The 15000-nt window shown below is 52.7% G+C and overlaps 2 protein-coding genes across 2 annotated transcripts in view; one reads left to right on the top strand and one right to left on the bottom strand.

Annotated features, from left to right (window-relative positions):
- Nucleotides 1–5194, top strand: part of LOC118790780 (autocrine proliferation repressor protein A-like) — a 9577-nt gene extending 4383 nt beyond the window's left edge. Inside the window, exons 5-13 of the mRNA XM_036547820.1 lie at nt 6–104; nt 1248–1337; nt 1673–1802; nt 1977–2097; nt 2762–2888; nt 3676–3764; nt 4239–4332; nt 4472–4537; nt 4637–5194. Coding sequence (XP_036403713.1) covers nt 6–104; nt 1248–1337; nt 1673–1802; nt 1977–2097; nt 2762–2888; nt 3676–3764; nt 4239–4332; nt 4472–4537; nt 4637–4756 — 936 coding nt within the window. The 3' untranslated portion in view covers nt 4757–5194. The remainder of the gene's footprint in view (nt 1–5; nt 105–1247; nt 1338–1672; nt 1803–1976; nt 2098–2761; nt 2889–3675; nt 3765–4238; nt 4333–4471; nt 4538–4636) is intronic.
- A 427-nt stretch (nt 5195–5621) lies between these two features.
- The window catches only part of LOC118787109 (CDP-diacylglycerol--glycerol-3-phosphate 3-phosphatidyltransferase, mitochondrial), a 43221-nt gene continuing 33842 nt past the window's right edge, over nt 5622–15000 (bottom strand). Inside the window, exons 8-10 of the mRNA XM_036542542.1 lie at nt 13314–13462; nt 11307–11465; nt 5622–6327 (exon numbers count right to left, since the gene is read on the bottom strand). Coding sequence (XP_036398435.1) covers nt 11346–11465; nt 13314–13462 — 269 coding nt within the window. The 3' untranslated portion in view covers nt 5622–6327; nt 11307–11345. The remainder of the gene's footprint in view (nt 6328–11306; nt 11466–13313; nt 13463–15000) is intronic.

Raw genomic sequence — 15000 nt, 5'->3', positions numbered from 1 at the left:
CGCAGGCCGCTGTCCGAGCTATGGACACCGTCAGCGACTTCATCCTGAAGATCTCGGCAGGCAAACGCCACATCGACAGATTCACTGTGTCAGGGGCGTCTAAGGTGAAAGGCCACTCACAGTCACTGATCCTGATGCCATGGGGATGGGCTGGTGCAGTCAGCTGAGTGAACAGGTTCAGCCAAATGATATAAATATTGGTGCATATGTGGTGCATTGTGGGAAGCAGTGTGATACACTGGTAAGGAGCAGTAGTGTGGTGTAGCGGTAAGGAGCAGCAGTGTGGTGTAGCGGTAAGGAGCAGCAGTGTGGTGTAGCAGTAAGGAGCAGCAGTGTGGTGTAGCGGTAAGGAGCAGCAGTGTGGTGTAGCGGTAAGGAGCAGCAGTGTGATACACTGGTAAGGAGCGGCAGTGTGGTGTAGCGGTAAGGAGAGGCAGTGTGGTGTAGCGGTAAGGAGCAGCAGTGTGATACACTGGTAAGGAGCAGCAGTGTGGTGTAGCGGTAAGGAGAGGCAGTGTGATACACTGGTAAGGAGCAGCAATGTGGTGTAGCGGTAAGGAGCAGGGCAGCAGTGTGGTTTAGCGATAAGGAGCAGCAGTGTGGTGTAGCGGTAAGGAGAGGCAGTGTGGTGTAGCGGTAAGGAGCAGCAGTGTGGTGTAGCGGTAAGGAGCGGAGCAGCAGTGTGGTGAAGTGGTAAGGAGCAGCAGTGTGGTGTAGCAGTAAGGAGCAGCAGTGTGGTGTAGCGGTAAGGAGCAGCAGTGTGGTGTAGCAGTAAGGAGCAGCAGTGTGGTATAGTGGTAAGGAGCAGCAGTGTGGTGTAGCTGTAAGGAGCAGCAGTGTGGTGTAGCAGTAAGGAGCAGCAGTGTGGTATAGTGGTAAGGAGCAGCAGTGTGGTGTAGCGGTAAGGAGCAGCAGTGTGATACACTGGTAAGGAGCAGCAGTGTGGTGTAGTGGTAAGGAGAGGCAGTGTGGTGTAGTGGCGGGCGGCAGTGTAGCATACGGGTTAAGGAGCAGGACTCGTAACCAAAAGGTTGCTGCTTGGATTCCCCTCTGGGGCACTGCTGCTCTACCCCTGTGTGAGATCCTTAACCTACAACTGTAACCTATCCAGCTGTGTAAATACATAAGTAAAAATTGTAAGTGATGAAATCGCTCTGGTAATTTAATGTCATGAATGTAACGTACTGTAATGTGGTGCAGGTAATGTAATGTGTATGTAAAGTAACATCTCCTTGTCCCCCGGGCAGCGTGGGTGGACAGCCTGGCTGACGGCCGCTGTGGATCCCAGGGTGGTGTCCTTCACCCCCATCGTGCTGGACTTCCTGAACATGACACCGGTAACCGGGGGCGGGGCCTGGGGCGGGGGCCGGGTGGGGTGGGCGGGGATGGGCAGGGCCGGGGCGGGGCCGGGCAGTGTGATGTCAGCTGGGACAGGCTCTCCAGTTTAGATTTTGTCAGGATTGTAAGGGATCCATTTAAGGAAGTCCTGCATACTGCCCTCCAAACAAGGTAATGTGAAAGCATACAGACATCAAGTGCTGGAAGATTTTACAGTGGGGTTTAGCAGCTATTCCAGCTAAAGCCCTGGTGACTTAGGTTTGCTTTGTGTTGGAGATGAATTTGCTTTGTGTGTGTGTGCGTGTGTGCATGTGTGTGTTCTGTGTTACTGCAGAGTCTCCATCACCATTTTCGGGCGTATGGAGGGTGGAGCTTTGCTTTTCGGAGTTACTATGAGCTGAACATCACCGAGCTCCTGGACTCCTCTCAGATGGGCCTCCTGACCAAACTAATAGACCCACTAGGTGAGAGCATTACACACACACACGCACACACACGCACACACACACACACACACACACACACACACACACACACACACACACACACAGGAAAATACAGAGTAAAAGAGTGAAAGGCTCGACTGCAAAGTCTCTGTTGTTCCATTCCTGGCTCTGAAGCGCTGTTTCTCCCCCCAGCCTACAGCAGGCGCTACAGAGACAAGCCCAAGCTGGTGATCTCCACCGTGGGGGACGAGTTCTTCCTCCCGGACGATTCACACTACTACTACCAGCAGCTGCAGGGGGACATCATGCTGAGGCAGGTTTAACTACCTCACACACCCAGGGCCAGGAGCCCAGCTGTGCCTTTACTGTAAGGCCAAGATAATCACACATGTGTATGTGTGAGAGAGAGAGAGAGAGAGAAGGTGGGTGATTGTGAGAGAGAAGGTGTGTGTGTGTTTCAGTTCAAAGCACAGCGGCAGCCACTGTAGTCTTCTGTCCAGGGCAAGTACAATTCAGTCTGGTGTGTTCATGTGCACCAACGGGGTTTGTGTGTGAGAGAGTGTGAGAGACGGTGTGTGTGTGTGTATATGTGTGGGGCTTCCTGCACAGGTGGGTAACAACACCAACAAACCTCTGTTATGGCTACTGTCCCATGGCCTTTTTTAAACAGGGAATGCACTGTTTATAATGAAGTATGTGTGTGTGTGTGTGAGAGAGAGAGAGAGTGAGAGGTGTGTGTGTATGTGTGAGAGAGAGAGTGTGAGCCAAGCTGCGTGTGTGTGAGAGAGTGTGAGAGAAGGTGTGTGTGTGTGTTAGTAAACTGGCTGTGGAGCTAACCGCAGTGTGTGCACCCAGCACTAGCCTTTGACGGCCATGAGGCTGTTGTGACGTTATGATGTTGTCGTTGTGACGCTGTGATGACACTGCGGTGACGTTGCCGTGATGTGGTTATGACGTTGTGGTGGCGTTGTCGGCAGGATGGTGCCGAACGCCGAGCACTCGTGCGTGGGCCACTGGATGAGCGTGCTCCTCTCTGCTCAGTCCTTCTACCTCAGCACCATGCTGGGCCACGGACGACCCACAATGCACTGGAACATGACGCAGGTACGCCGCGGCTCTGACTCTCACCAAAGGCCTCCGGGCGCGGGTGTGTGAGAGAAACACCTGTCACTGCTCTCAGACCAGATCCGCCTCTCGAACCCTCAAACTGAACGGACATGCTCTGTCTTTTTCACATCCACAAACGTGGTGTAAGCAAAACTGCAAAGTGGCCCGTGGCCTGCAGAGGGAGCCCCAGCTCCGGCTCAGAGATTTACTCCTCAGTGCTCCTCAGTGTGGGATAGGAGGGGAGGGAATTAGCTAAAGAATTACCTCTGCTTTATTTGGTTTCATTTAGTTATGTAGTTTTTTGTTTCAGAGAACATCGGGATATGGGTGGGGGAATCGCGTGGTTTGTACATGGTTTGTGGGTGCTGGAGGTATCAAGGAATAAAGTTAATGACTTTCCAGTAAATATGTATAGGATAGTGGCTGATCAAAGGTGGTAATAGGATAGTGGCTGATCAAAGGTGGTAAAACTAGTGACACTTGTTGTGTGCCATGTTGGTAGTAATATACTGAAACAATTAATCGATAGATGCAATAAAAGGATAAATCATGTAAAGGCAATTCTTATAGGGGAGGGGGAAGAGAGAAGGGGGAGGAGTGTTAAATCAGACATCATTGGTGTGATTTAGCGTGGAGGTGGGGTTGTAAGAATGCAAATTCAATGCTTATTCGAGTCAGAATAGATCCCATGTGCTGTCCCAGCATGCTCTGGGAGTTCAGCAGACAGCCATCGGCGTGAAACCCCTGAATCCTTCGTGTCCTGATCGAACCCTTGTCTTCGCAGTCAGCGGAGTCAGGAGCCATTTACCTGTACACTGATGTTCCCCCCCTCTCGGTGGTCTCCTACCACACTGACACCGCCGACCCAACCAGGTGAGTCTGTACACTCGCGTCTCGGGGCCTCGCCTGTCAGCGGAGGCACGGTTAGGAGGGAGACGGGGAAAAGCAGGCGGCTGCCGCTCGTCAGCTAGCGGGGGAGGCAGCAACCTGGTGCCCTGCTGCACGTTAAAGTGAGGTCCTGACTCACTTTGATCGTTAAATCACCTCAGCACGTTTCAAACGAGCGGGTAAGCGTAACCCCGACGTCAAGGGCGGTTCCCTTCTCTGTGTCCGGCCCCTTAACCCTCCCCCTACAGCTGATTGGCTATGCAAACCCGTGCCTTTCCAACCTGTCCCACCCCGCTGACTTTCCTGTTTACTAAACATAAAGACAAAATCTGGAAAGTTTCCTGAATGTAATGAATGGGGAAACGGAGATTCCTGCTTGTGTCGCACAGCTGAGAGATTGAGGTGGGGCTTCCTCTGTGTGGGGGTGTTTAAACAGCACTTTCCCTCCTTCCCCCTCAGACGTGATTTCCGCTGGATCGTCGCCGTTCCAGGGCACCCCGACATCCTCCTCTTTCGGCCCACGCTGTGGCGGCCGTCCTCCGTCACCAGCCCGGTGAGCCACACGTCGTCTGCCGCTCGGACCCCAACCCCACCCGGACGCCCAAGTGCATTTATATAGCGCCTTTCACATGTGGCCTCAGCCTGAGTGACCCATGGCAGCCGTGTTACACTGCTTTTCTTTCTCCTGACAGTCTCCCGGAGTGTACATGAAGCAGCTGCCGGTGCCCAAAGCTGGCTGGAGAGCGTTCTTCATTGAGGTACGTCCTCAGCTCCTCACGCTGATGTTGTAGTGGCCCTGCAGACTCTGTGAGAATAGGTGAGGCTGTAAATATTTCCCCTGCCTGTTCCATCCACAGGCCACCTTTCCTGGACCAATGGGCACGGTGCAAACATTCACCACCGAGGTGAACGTCATCCCTGACGTCTTCCCTTTCCCAGAATGCAAAGCGCAGAAGTGCCACGGGACTCTGGTCTGAACGGACACGTTACAGGGATCGCTTCGCTTGCTGGATTACCTGTACGTTATACCTGTACAAAGTATATAATCTTAGTGTCTATAGTGTACATATAAACAAGTACACCATTAAGGAAAGCTTATGATTGTTAACAGTAGAGTGCAACGAGTAATCACAGTAACTCTCCGGCTGGGAAACTGTAGAATTTGCACAGTTTGAAAAGTCAAATATTGTGTTTAGTTGGTTCCTTCCTCATCCTTCTGAAATAATAAACAGAAATTTCTCTGTTTGTAATGGAAATGACTTCGTAACTGCCAAGGCGTGTGTCCTTCCTGGATTGTGGTGTGATAACGTGTAAGGGTGTCGGAACGTAAACACAGCCGCTCACGTGCACCTACGGGCAGAACGTTCCGGAAGCATTCCACAATGTTCTGAGTAATAAAAATCCCCGCCGTCTGGCGCCAGCTCACCTTCAGCTCATCTATGTTGTCGTTTTATGGTTTCGTATAAAAGGAAATTTTTAAAATATCTCCAGCAAAGAAGAACAATTTGTAACACAAAGGACATCGGTACAGTGAGACTGCAAATCTACTTGCTGTTTAACTCTGTCGGGCTAGAAATGAACATGTAGCTGTGTTTTATATTTAATACTGCAGTAAATGGGTTTTTATACTGCCTCTATCATGGTGACAACATAATATTTAACCATAAATACATATATGACATCCTGACACTGATTCAAAACAGCAAGTCTGAAAACACAAGTTTGTCAGTTTCAAAAGGTACAATTTCACACTCTAAAAAATTAAAGGTTTCATTTACTGACGGCTCATTCCTACTTAAGACATCAGCCAGTCACACAACAGAACTGCAACATGGTCTACTTTATTTGAAAACTTTTATGTTATTTTACAAACGTTACGCTGTACAATAAAAACACTGTACACGATTAGAGGGGCTGGGAAGGAGAAAAGGAGGGAGTGGAACTCTGGAGTCTTCTTCTGGAACCTCATCTGTAAAACATGACACTTTGCAGCACAGTAATGGTACGATCCACCCACCCGTCCTTGCGAGATGGTGCCTTCCTCCCGTGAGCTCATGGGTATGACACAGTCTGGTGAGCTTTCCCTGTCTTTGCCAGCTTGTAATCCTCGGCTGGGATCTGAGGCTGCGGGGGAAGGCCGCTGCCTCAGTGACAGTCGCCCCGCTGTTTAAGGCGTGAGGCTGGGGTGCAGGGGAGAGACTCTGCACAGCGGCCCGCAGTGGGAGAGCTGGTCCCAGGACCCCAGCGAACACAACCAGGGGGCGTTCCTGCCTTCATCAGCCTGAACTCAGCCAGCTTTACTCGGCCACAGAGCGGCAGGGGCGGGGGGGGAACACAGGACAGGCGGAGGGTGAAACATGCAGACCTGACACACTCACGAAGAGAGAGCGCGCTGACGTAAACCGCACACTGTAACAGGAAGTGGAAGTGCAGCGACACGACCCAGAGACGGTCACTAACGGCGAGAGAGTGGGGTGCTCCGTCGTCCTCCGCCCGCCGGGCACCGACCCCGCCCTCTTCTGGACCCTCCTCCGCTTGGACCTTCAGCCTGGAGAGAGAGGAGAACGCAGCTCAACAGCCTGCTGTGTGACTCCTGTAGGGAAGGAGTTTCACCGAGCACAGATTCTGCTCAGTATTCAATGTGACAATGATAACTAATATCATTCACATGCTTCGCACACACACACTGTATCTACACATGCATAAATGACATCCATGCTCACAGCTGGGTGTCCTTTCTGAAACACTTCAGGGTAAGTGCTTTACTCAGGGCTGCAAAAGCTGTGTCCAACCCAAGTTTTGATCCAAGAACCTTCTGGTAGTCTGCGCCCTTCCTTACCACCCGCAGCTGCCTGTGAAGGCTGTGACTGCCTCTGTGCCCACACTGCTTCTGATGGCTGTGTCTGAGGAAGGTGATGTAGAGGTAGCGAGGGAGGCCAGTGTAGTGATGAGTGACCGTGCGCAGAGGATGCTGGGAGAGGTGGGGAACCGTGGGACAGGGCTGGATACTGCCCCCCCTCCCCCTCCCCCTCTGCCCCCTCAAACAAGCTCACTGTTTGGCAGACAGACAAACCATTTCCCAGCACTTAGACTCCCCTCCCCGACCCCGTGCTTCCTGCGGCCTGTTCCTGGATTAATTGCTACTGTTGAATGCCACTGATGCTGTCCACCTGGCACCGGCCCGGGCACCTGCCCTGGCGCCTGTGCACGACCAGCTGCCATCACACCTTCATCTTTTGATTTCCTGCTCAGTGACATTTCTGATAGCTGAATGTTTTCTAGCCTTTTTTCCGACCTGGCGTTTGTCATGAGAAACTGGAGTCCAAAGCATCATGAAAAAGCGCCAGTAAGGAGAAGGCGGGGAGCTGTCTGTCACTCTCTGTCACTCACACGCATTTCAGCTGCGCACACGGACACCTCGCAAAACGCGCGCAACGTGTGTGCGTCTCCACGGACACGGCTGTTTTTTAGTGAGCTCAGTGTGAGGCTGGAATCGCCAAAAAGCAGAACGACCCCTGAGCTTCTCCCTGCCGTGTCATTGTAAACCACAGTCAGGGAGCCAAAAGGCAAATCCGCTCGTACTGGAAACGGCGGAAACAGTGAAACGCTGAAGTGACTCGCCTTCCACCGAACACGAGGGCCGGGACTTACCGCTGCGCGTTAAGGCCCTTCAAAGCCACAAAGCTCCCCGGAGAGCGGAATGAGGAAACGGAGCGAGAATCCGCCTGCTGTTCGCATCACATCCACAAGGGGGCAGGCTTGCCCAACACAACCCCCAGCAGTCTGGGTATGGAAAAGATAAACTCTGGGGGTCAGAATGATTTTTTCTCCTTTTGCTACAGGTGGGTCTTACTACTGACAATGAACATTTGCCAAAGTCTCCACAAACACCAGTTCAGCACCTTAATGCTGGTTTCAGTGCACTATGTTGCTGTGATCAGTGGCATGTAAAGTCTGTCTTTCAGCAGTCCCTGCTCTGAGGGGTCACTGGAAGGACCATAAAGCAGGGACCTTTTTACCATCCTCATTAATGCAACAGGCGCTGTGTTTTAGGGTGCTGTGAGTTCCCCTGTGGTGGGACGATCTTCCTGTGACAGCGTCTCTCAGCTGCAGACTGCGGAGCGCACACTCTCTCTGCGGAGAGCGCGGCCTCCAGTCTCCGGCTACCATGGCGATGTGTAACTCGTTTGGGTTCCTGTGCGTTCGTGCGGCCTCGTTACAGGCTGTTTCAGTGTCTCTGGATTAAAGCGTCTGCTATCCGAGTCCAGGGTAGCTAACATAGTGTAAAACTATAACACCAATGTACCACACAGCTGCCCTGCTCCTTACCGCTACACCACACTGCTGCTCCTTACCACTACACCACACTGCTGCTCCTTACCACTACACCACACTGCTGCTCCTTACCACTACACCACACTGCTGCTCCTTACAGCTACACCACACTGCTGCTCCTTACTGCTACAACAAACTGCTGCTGCCTACCACTACGCCACACTGCTGCTCCTTACCGCTACACCACACTGCTGCTCCTTACCACTACACCACACTGCTGCTCCTTACCGCTACACCACACTGCTGCTCCTTACCACTACACCACACTGCTGCTCCTTACCACTACACCACACTGCTGCTCCTTACAGCTACACCACACTGCTGCTCCTTACTGCTATAACAAATTGCTGCTGCCTACCGCTACGCCACACTGCTGCTCCTTACTGCTACACCACACTGCTACTCCTTACCACTACACCACACTGCTGCTCCTTACCGCTACACCACACTGCTGCTCCTTACCGCTACACCACACTGCTGCTCCTTACCGCTACACCACACTGCTGCTCCATATCGCTACGCCACACTGCTGCTAAGCTCCTTACTGCTACATCACACTGCTGCTCCTTACCGCTACACCACACTGTTGCTCCGCTCCTTACTGCTACACCACACTGCTGCTCCTTACCGCTACACCACACTGCTGCTCCTTACCGCTACACCACACTGCTGCTCCTTATCGCTACGCCACACTGCTGCACTCGGGCACAGACAGCAGAGAGTAGAATTCAGCGTGCCAGTTTGGTCGTCTAGCAGCTGTGCCCCTTTGACTTTATTCCCAGGCGTTTTAATCGAAACAGAAAAATCCCTGAAAACCCCAGCACCTTCCCCTGTGAATTCTGACGCTGTCGGCTCAGGTGTAACCTGGGGTGAAGGTGTGTCAGTTACAGGAAGGACTGAGGCTCAGTGTACACACTCCAAAACCGCAGCTGTCCTGTGACAGTGTGTGTGTGTGTGTGTGTGTGTGTGTGACAGCGACGGTCATCACACTACGTGTGCGTGTACCAGGATCACGTAGAGTGTGGCGCGTGGAGCAGGTGTGGAAATGCTGCATGCATTTCTATGCCGGTGACAGAGAGAAACGGCCCAGCATCACAGGGCAAACGAAAGCGACAGAAATCAGGTCGAACTTGGACGAGCCGAGCCACGGGCCAGTGGGCAGATGGTGCTGGAGGGAGAGGACACCGTTGACCATTTTTAAACAGGACGGGCTAGACCCCTGGATCTAGGGTTTGGGGGCTCATGGCCTGAGGAGCATTCTGTTTAGGATGCCGATGGTTACAGGGGTGTTTCCCAGGGGTTGGAAACACCCCTGTAACCATCGGGGGTGAAGATTAGAGGGGAGACCCTCTAATCTTCACAGCAGGGACTGGAACAGATCCCCCTTCTATAGAAAGGTTTCTTTTTTCACAGGAAAAAAAACGATGAGTCGCTCATGAAGGAGGAACAGAAAAACGGTTTGATTAGCTCAATCGCGCTGCGCTCCCCGAGGGCACCTTAGCATCAGTGAAACTCTGAATCTCTGTTTAGAGAGCCAGAGGAATGCTTTGCTTCCCCAAGTGACCACACCACACACATTCATCTTTGTAGGCTGCCAACCAAAATAAAAGGACCGACCCGCATGTACACTGTTTACAACAATGTCCTTATCCGCTTAGTTCCTGCTCAGTAGCATTTCTGAGCAATAGCTGGATGCCGTCCAAGATTGTTACGACCTGTGCGTTCTCACAAGACAGAACAACAAAACACCTCAGGGTCAGGACTATTTTAAGCTCCTCAGGTGTCATACTGTATCAGCGCTCAAAGTACAGCACACACTGTACAGATCCGGCCTTGTTATTACGATCTCTGCCCAGATCCCAGAAGGTTATATGGCTCAATCCCTGGCCGAGTCGCACCAAAGACTTGATACCGACACCGCCTCTCCGCGTGGCCCTTCAGGCCCCAGAACTCTGTATAACCCTTGACCCTGTGACCCCCCCGCGCAGACAGGGCGTACTCAGAACTCTGTGTAACCCTTGACCCTGTGACCCCCCCGCGCAGACGGGGCGTACTCAGAACTCTGTGTAACCCTTGACCCTGTGACCCCCCCGCGCAGACGGGGCGTACTCAGAACTCTGTGTAACCCTTGACCCTGTGACCCCCCCGCGCAGACGGGGCGTACTCAGAACTCTGTGTAACCCTTGACCCTGTGACCCCCCCGCGCAGACGGGGCGTACTCAGAACTCTGTGTAACCCCTGACCCTGTGACCCCCCCGCGCAGACGGGGTGTACTCAGAACTCTGTGTAACCCTTGACCCTGTGACCCCCCCGCGCAGACGGGGCGTACTCAGAACTCTGTGTAACCCTTGACCCTGTGACCCCCCCGCGCAGACGGGGCGTACTCAGAGTGTGTGCTGTAAAACAGCGAAGCACCGAACGCATAACGATACCTGCCATCCTTCCCCCACCGTCACCGGTCAGCCTCCCGGGAGAGGCCCCTGGGGCGGTCGCTTTCGGTTCGGCCCGCCGCCGCGACCCCGCCCCACCCCCAGCACACACGCCACCAGCACAGGCCTCGCCCCTCTCGTCCAGCGAAAAGCCCTAACTGAGAAACTGCACCTCCCTGAAGAGTAAGAACCGGCCCTTCAGGAGACGGAGGTTTGGGCACAGTGGCAGGTCAGCCCGGTTCATGTGAAAGGGCGTGTCCGGCGCGTTTATGGCACGGCAAACGGCATTCTGCCAATCCTCGCTCCGGCAGTGGTGAACGTTCCTCTCTGGCACGCTGCTGGCGCTGGCCTGGTCCCCGAGCAGGTGGATACGCCACTCGAAATGTGAAGTCACGTTTCTGCTTTTTTTTTTTTTTAAATGATCCCTTAGACAATGGAGCTGAAACTCTGCAGTCGTTAATTACGCTGTTTCTGAAACGAAAGGCGGAGGCGGGCTGCCTCGGTGGTGGAGTGAAAAAAAAGAGAGAGATGAGCTGTCAGACTGGCAAAGCTGTACCAGGGTCAGCGAGTGTGACGCAGTGCTGTGCTGAGGCTGGCGGGGGCTGGTCTGGGGTAACCACAGTGACTGTGTGCATTTTTAAGCGCCTGCAGTGTAGCGTCCCTGACTGTGTATCTGCTGACACCTAGGCGGCCCCTTCCAGGAGGCTGTGTGGGTCAGACGCAAGGCCTTGTGGGCCAGAGCGACGGTTCTGTCTGTTCCTACCTGGTTCCGTTGGCTCGGTTCCCTTGGGCCGGCGGAGGCTCAGAAGAAGTTCTTGATGAGCGGAGTGACCAGCTTGACCCAGAGCTTGACGTAGCGGTCGGGCTGGAGGAAGGTGGCGCTCGAAACCTCTGAGGACCTTTTATACAGCATCTCCTGCTCCTGCAAAGGGGGAGGGACACCCGATTAACCCCCTGACCCCCGACCTCTGACCTCTGACCTCTCAGCACAGTGGGTGCGATCGCTGTACTCACAGACTCACAACGCCACACACAGACAACACCACATTTGCTGGGGGGTGGGGGGCAGAAACAGTGTTGTATTGACTACACCTCTCTCTCTCACACACACACACACACACACCCACCATGTCAAAGGCTACATTACATGAACAGGACTTTACATACATACCAAAGCACATCTAATGAAGTGGCGTGAAACGAAACGGACGCTGTTAACCACACAGGAACCAGCGTCAAACACAGTGCTAAAGGAACACGAGGCGATACACGACACATTCCAAACACAACGCACATACCCTGACGTCAGCCTCCACATAAATAATTACACACGTGTCCACATGTGTCATTATACCGGCCGGCAGTGTAGCATGGTGGTTAAGGAGCAGGACTCGTAACCGAAAGGTTGCCGGTTTGTTTCCCCACTGGTGCACTGTGGCTGTACCCTTGGGCAAGGTACTTAACCCACAGCTGCCTCAGTAAAAAAATACCCAGCTGTATAAATGGAAGACATTGTAAAATAAATAAACGAATAAACTGTAACTGATGTAAGGGCGTCTACTAAATGCCAGTAATGTGATGTAAATGATTACACATAGCGGGAACGAAAGGACCCTCTGATATTTTGGCTCCGCTGTTTGCAGTACACACAGAGCCTTTGTGTCCCTCTTCCTGACGGAGGCACAGAGAGGCCACCGAAAGGACAGACTGAAGCGCCCTGCGTCAAACCTTAATGAGACGCCAGCGCGGCCGGAGCACGAGAATAACCAGGTCAAGCCTGTTCCACCGCGCCACGCTAGCGGCGAACAAAGGGCTTTTAGACCGGAGACACCGCAGCGTCCTGCGGGGTTTCCCACACCACCCAGCTGCGACTTTGCATGTAGAAGATGGCATGTGAATCTCTGGCCAGGCAGCGTGGCGGGCAGCTCCTGGGAGCGCTTCAGGTAAAAACCGCCAGCATTTGAACGACGCCTGGAAGACGGCCAGACAGCAAGCACACGCTGCGACAGGGGTGCAGATCCGGGGTGGAGACGGGACCCGAACAGATACCGCAAACTCACACACACCTCACACACAATACACACCTCACAGAGACCTCACACGCAATACACACCTCACAGAGACCTCACACACAATACACACCTCACAGAGACCTCACACGCAATACACACCTCACAGAGACCTCACACGCAATACACACCTCACAGAGACCTCACACGCAATACACACCTCACAGAGACCTCACACGCAATACACACCTCACAGAGACCTCACACGCAATACACACCTCACAGAGACCTCACACACAATACACACCTCACAGAGACCTCACACACGCAATACACACCTCACAGAGACCTCACACGCAATACACACCTCACAGAGACCTCACACACAACCAAACTCACACACAATACACACCTCACAGAGACCTCACACGCAACCAAACTCACACACAATACACACCACAGAGAACTCACACGCAATACACACCTCACAGAGACCTCACACACAACCAAACTCACACGCAATACACACCTCACAGAGACCTCACACGCAATACACACCTCACAGAGAACTCACACACAACCAAACTCACACACAATATACACCTCACAGAGACCTCACACGCAATACACACCTCACAGAGAACTCATACACAACCAAACTCACACACAATACACACCTCACAGAGATCTCTCGCACAATCAAACTCACACACAATTAAACTCACAGACAGACAATCTTGCCTGACCAGGCGCAGCCCTACCTCTTGTAGCTGAGTCTGGAGCTCCTGGTTCTCTGTCACTATGGCAATCTGGGCCTCCAGGTCGCGATGAACGGAGCGATAGCCGAAGTTGGGTGATCCGATGAGGGTTAGACAGGGCCGATCACAGCCCCGCAGGTAGTACCACAGCCCTGAGAGACAAACAGAGCAGGTGAGACACTCACACACACTCACACACACACACACACACACACACACACACACACACACACACACACACACACACACACACACAGCCCTCACACCTCTCACACCTGTACGGCAGACTGGCCAGGTCTCTGGCATCTGACATAAAGACTCATATACACGGCTACATCAATTCCCTCATTTTTCTAGTTTATTTTATTCAGGGTGCTTCATTTTCATTTATGCCAAACGAATAAATGTAAACATTAATTGATTTTTGGAAAGAGCACTGTAGAGTAGTCTTTGGCAGTTTGACTGTAAGGAGTAGATATATCAGATATAAGATGAGTGGTTAGCTAAGGGTGTGTGTGTGTGCGTGCGTGTGTGCGTGTGTGCGTGTGTGCGTGTGTGCGTGAGTGTGTGTATGTGTGTATGTGTGTATGTGTGTGTGTGTGTGTGTGTGTTCTGGGGGAAGAACCCAATGCCTTCAGTCCCGGCAGGCGCGTAACCCTTTCACTTTCAGAAACGGCAGCCGAAAACCACAGCTCTGTTCATACCCAAACAGCAGGCAGCCAGGACGGGGGGGGTTTCACAGGTGCGGAGGTCACGACCCCTGCCTGCATGAGACTCCCCCGCTCCCCTTCCCATAACCCGCCAGGTGAGAGGAAACGGCGCGTGTGTGAGGCTGTACTCTCTCAGATTCTCACACTCCAGGAGAAGCAGGGACGGCCTTTAACTTTCTCTTTGCTTCAGCAAAGACGACCTGAGAAGTTTCCACAGAGAATCCACCCTTTCCCATACGCTTTCTCTTTCTTTAACACAGGGGTGAGTGATTTTCTGGGCAGAACACATCATTGGTGCTGTACTTTACAATACATGCATTTAGCAGATGCTCTTATCCAGAGCCACTTCCAGGAGCAGAGAACGTAAGTGTATCTATTCAAGCTGAATGAGCAACAGTGTCAGACCAGCCTAACAACACTCCCAGACCAGATAACAGGGGTGGATGCTTTTCTGGCCAGGATACATGCTCTGTACAGACACATGTGCACGCGCACACACACACACACACACACACACACACACACACACACATGATCCCGCCCTCCCCCCTGACTCACTGACCGACCTACAAATTCACAGAAAAGAAGTGACACGCAAGGCCCACTTCCTGTTCAACAGGTGGTGGGAGTCTCAGGCTTCCTCCTATGGGACATAAGAGGGTCCTCTGTGTGTGTGTGTGTGTGGTGTGTGTGTGTGTGTGTGTGTGTGTGTGAGAGAAAGAGAGAGAGGGGGAGAGAGTGTGTGTGGTGTGTGTGTGTGTGTGTGTGTGTGTGTGTGTGTGTGTGAGAGAGAGAGAGACAGAGAGAGGGGGAGAGAGTGTGTGGTGTGTGTGTGTGTGTGTGTGTGTGTGTGTGTGTGTGTGTGAGAGAGACAGAGAGAGGGGGAGAGAGTGTGTGGTGTGTGTGTGTGTGTGTGTGTGTGTGTCTTTGGTACTACAGAACCTTTTAGTAAAGCCACTATTTCTTCCTTCTCCAGAATG

Source organism: Megalops cyprinoides, chromosome 1 (assembly GCF_013368585.1).
Source record: "Megalops cyprinoides isolate fMegCyp1 chromosome 1, fMegCyp1.pri, whole genome shotgun sequence".
NCBI classification, from domain to species: Eukaryota; Metazoa; Chordata; class Actinopteri; order Elopiformes; family Megalopidae; genus Megalops; species Megalops cyprinoides.
This window is presented reverse-complemented; position numbering and strand designations above follow the sequence as displayed.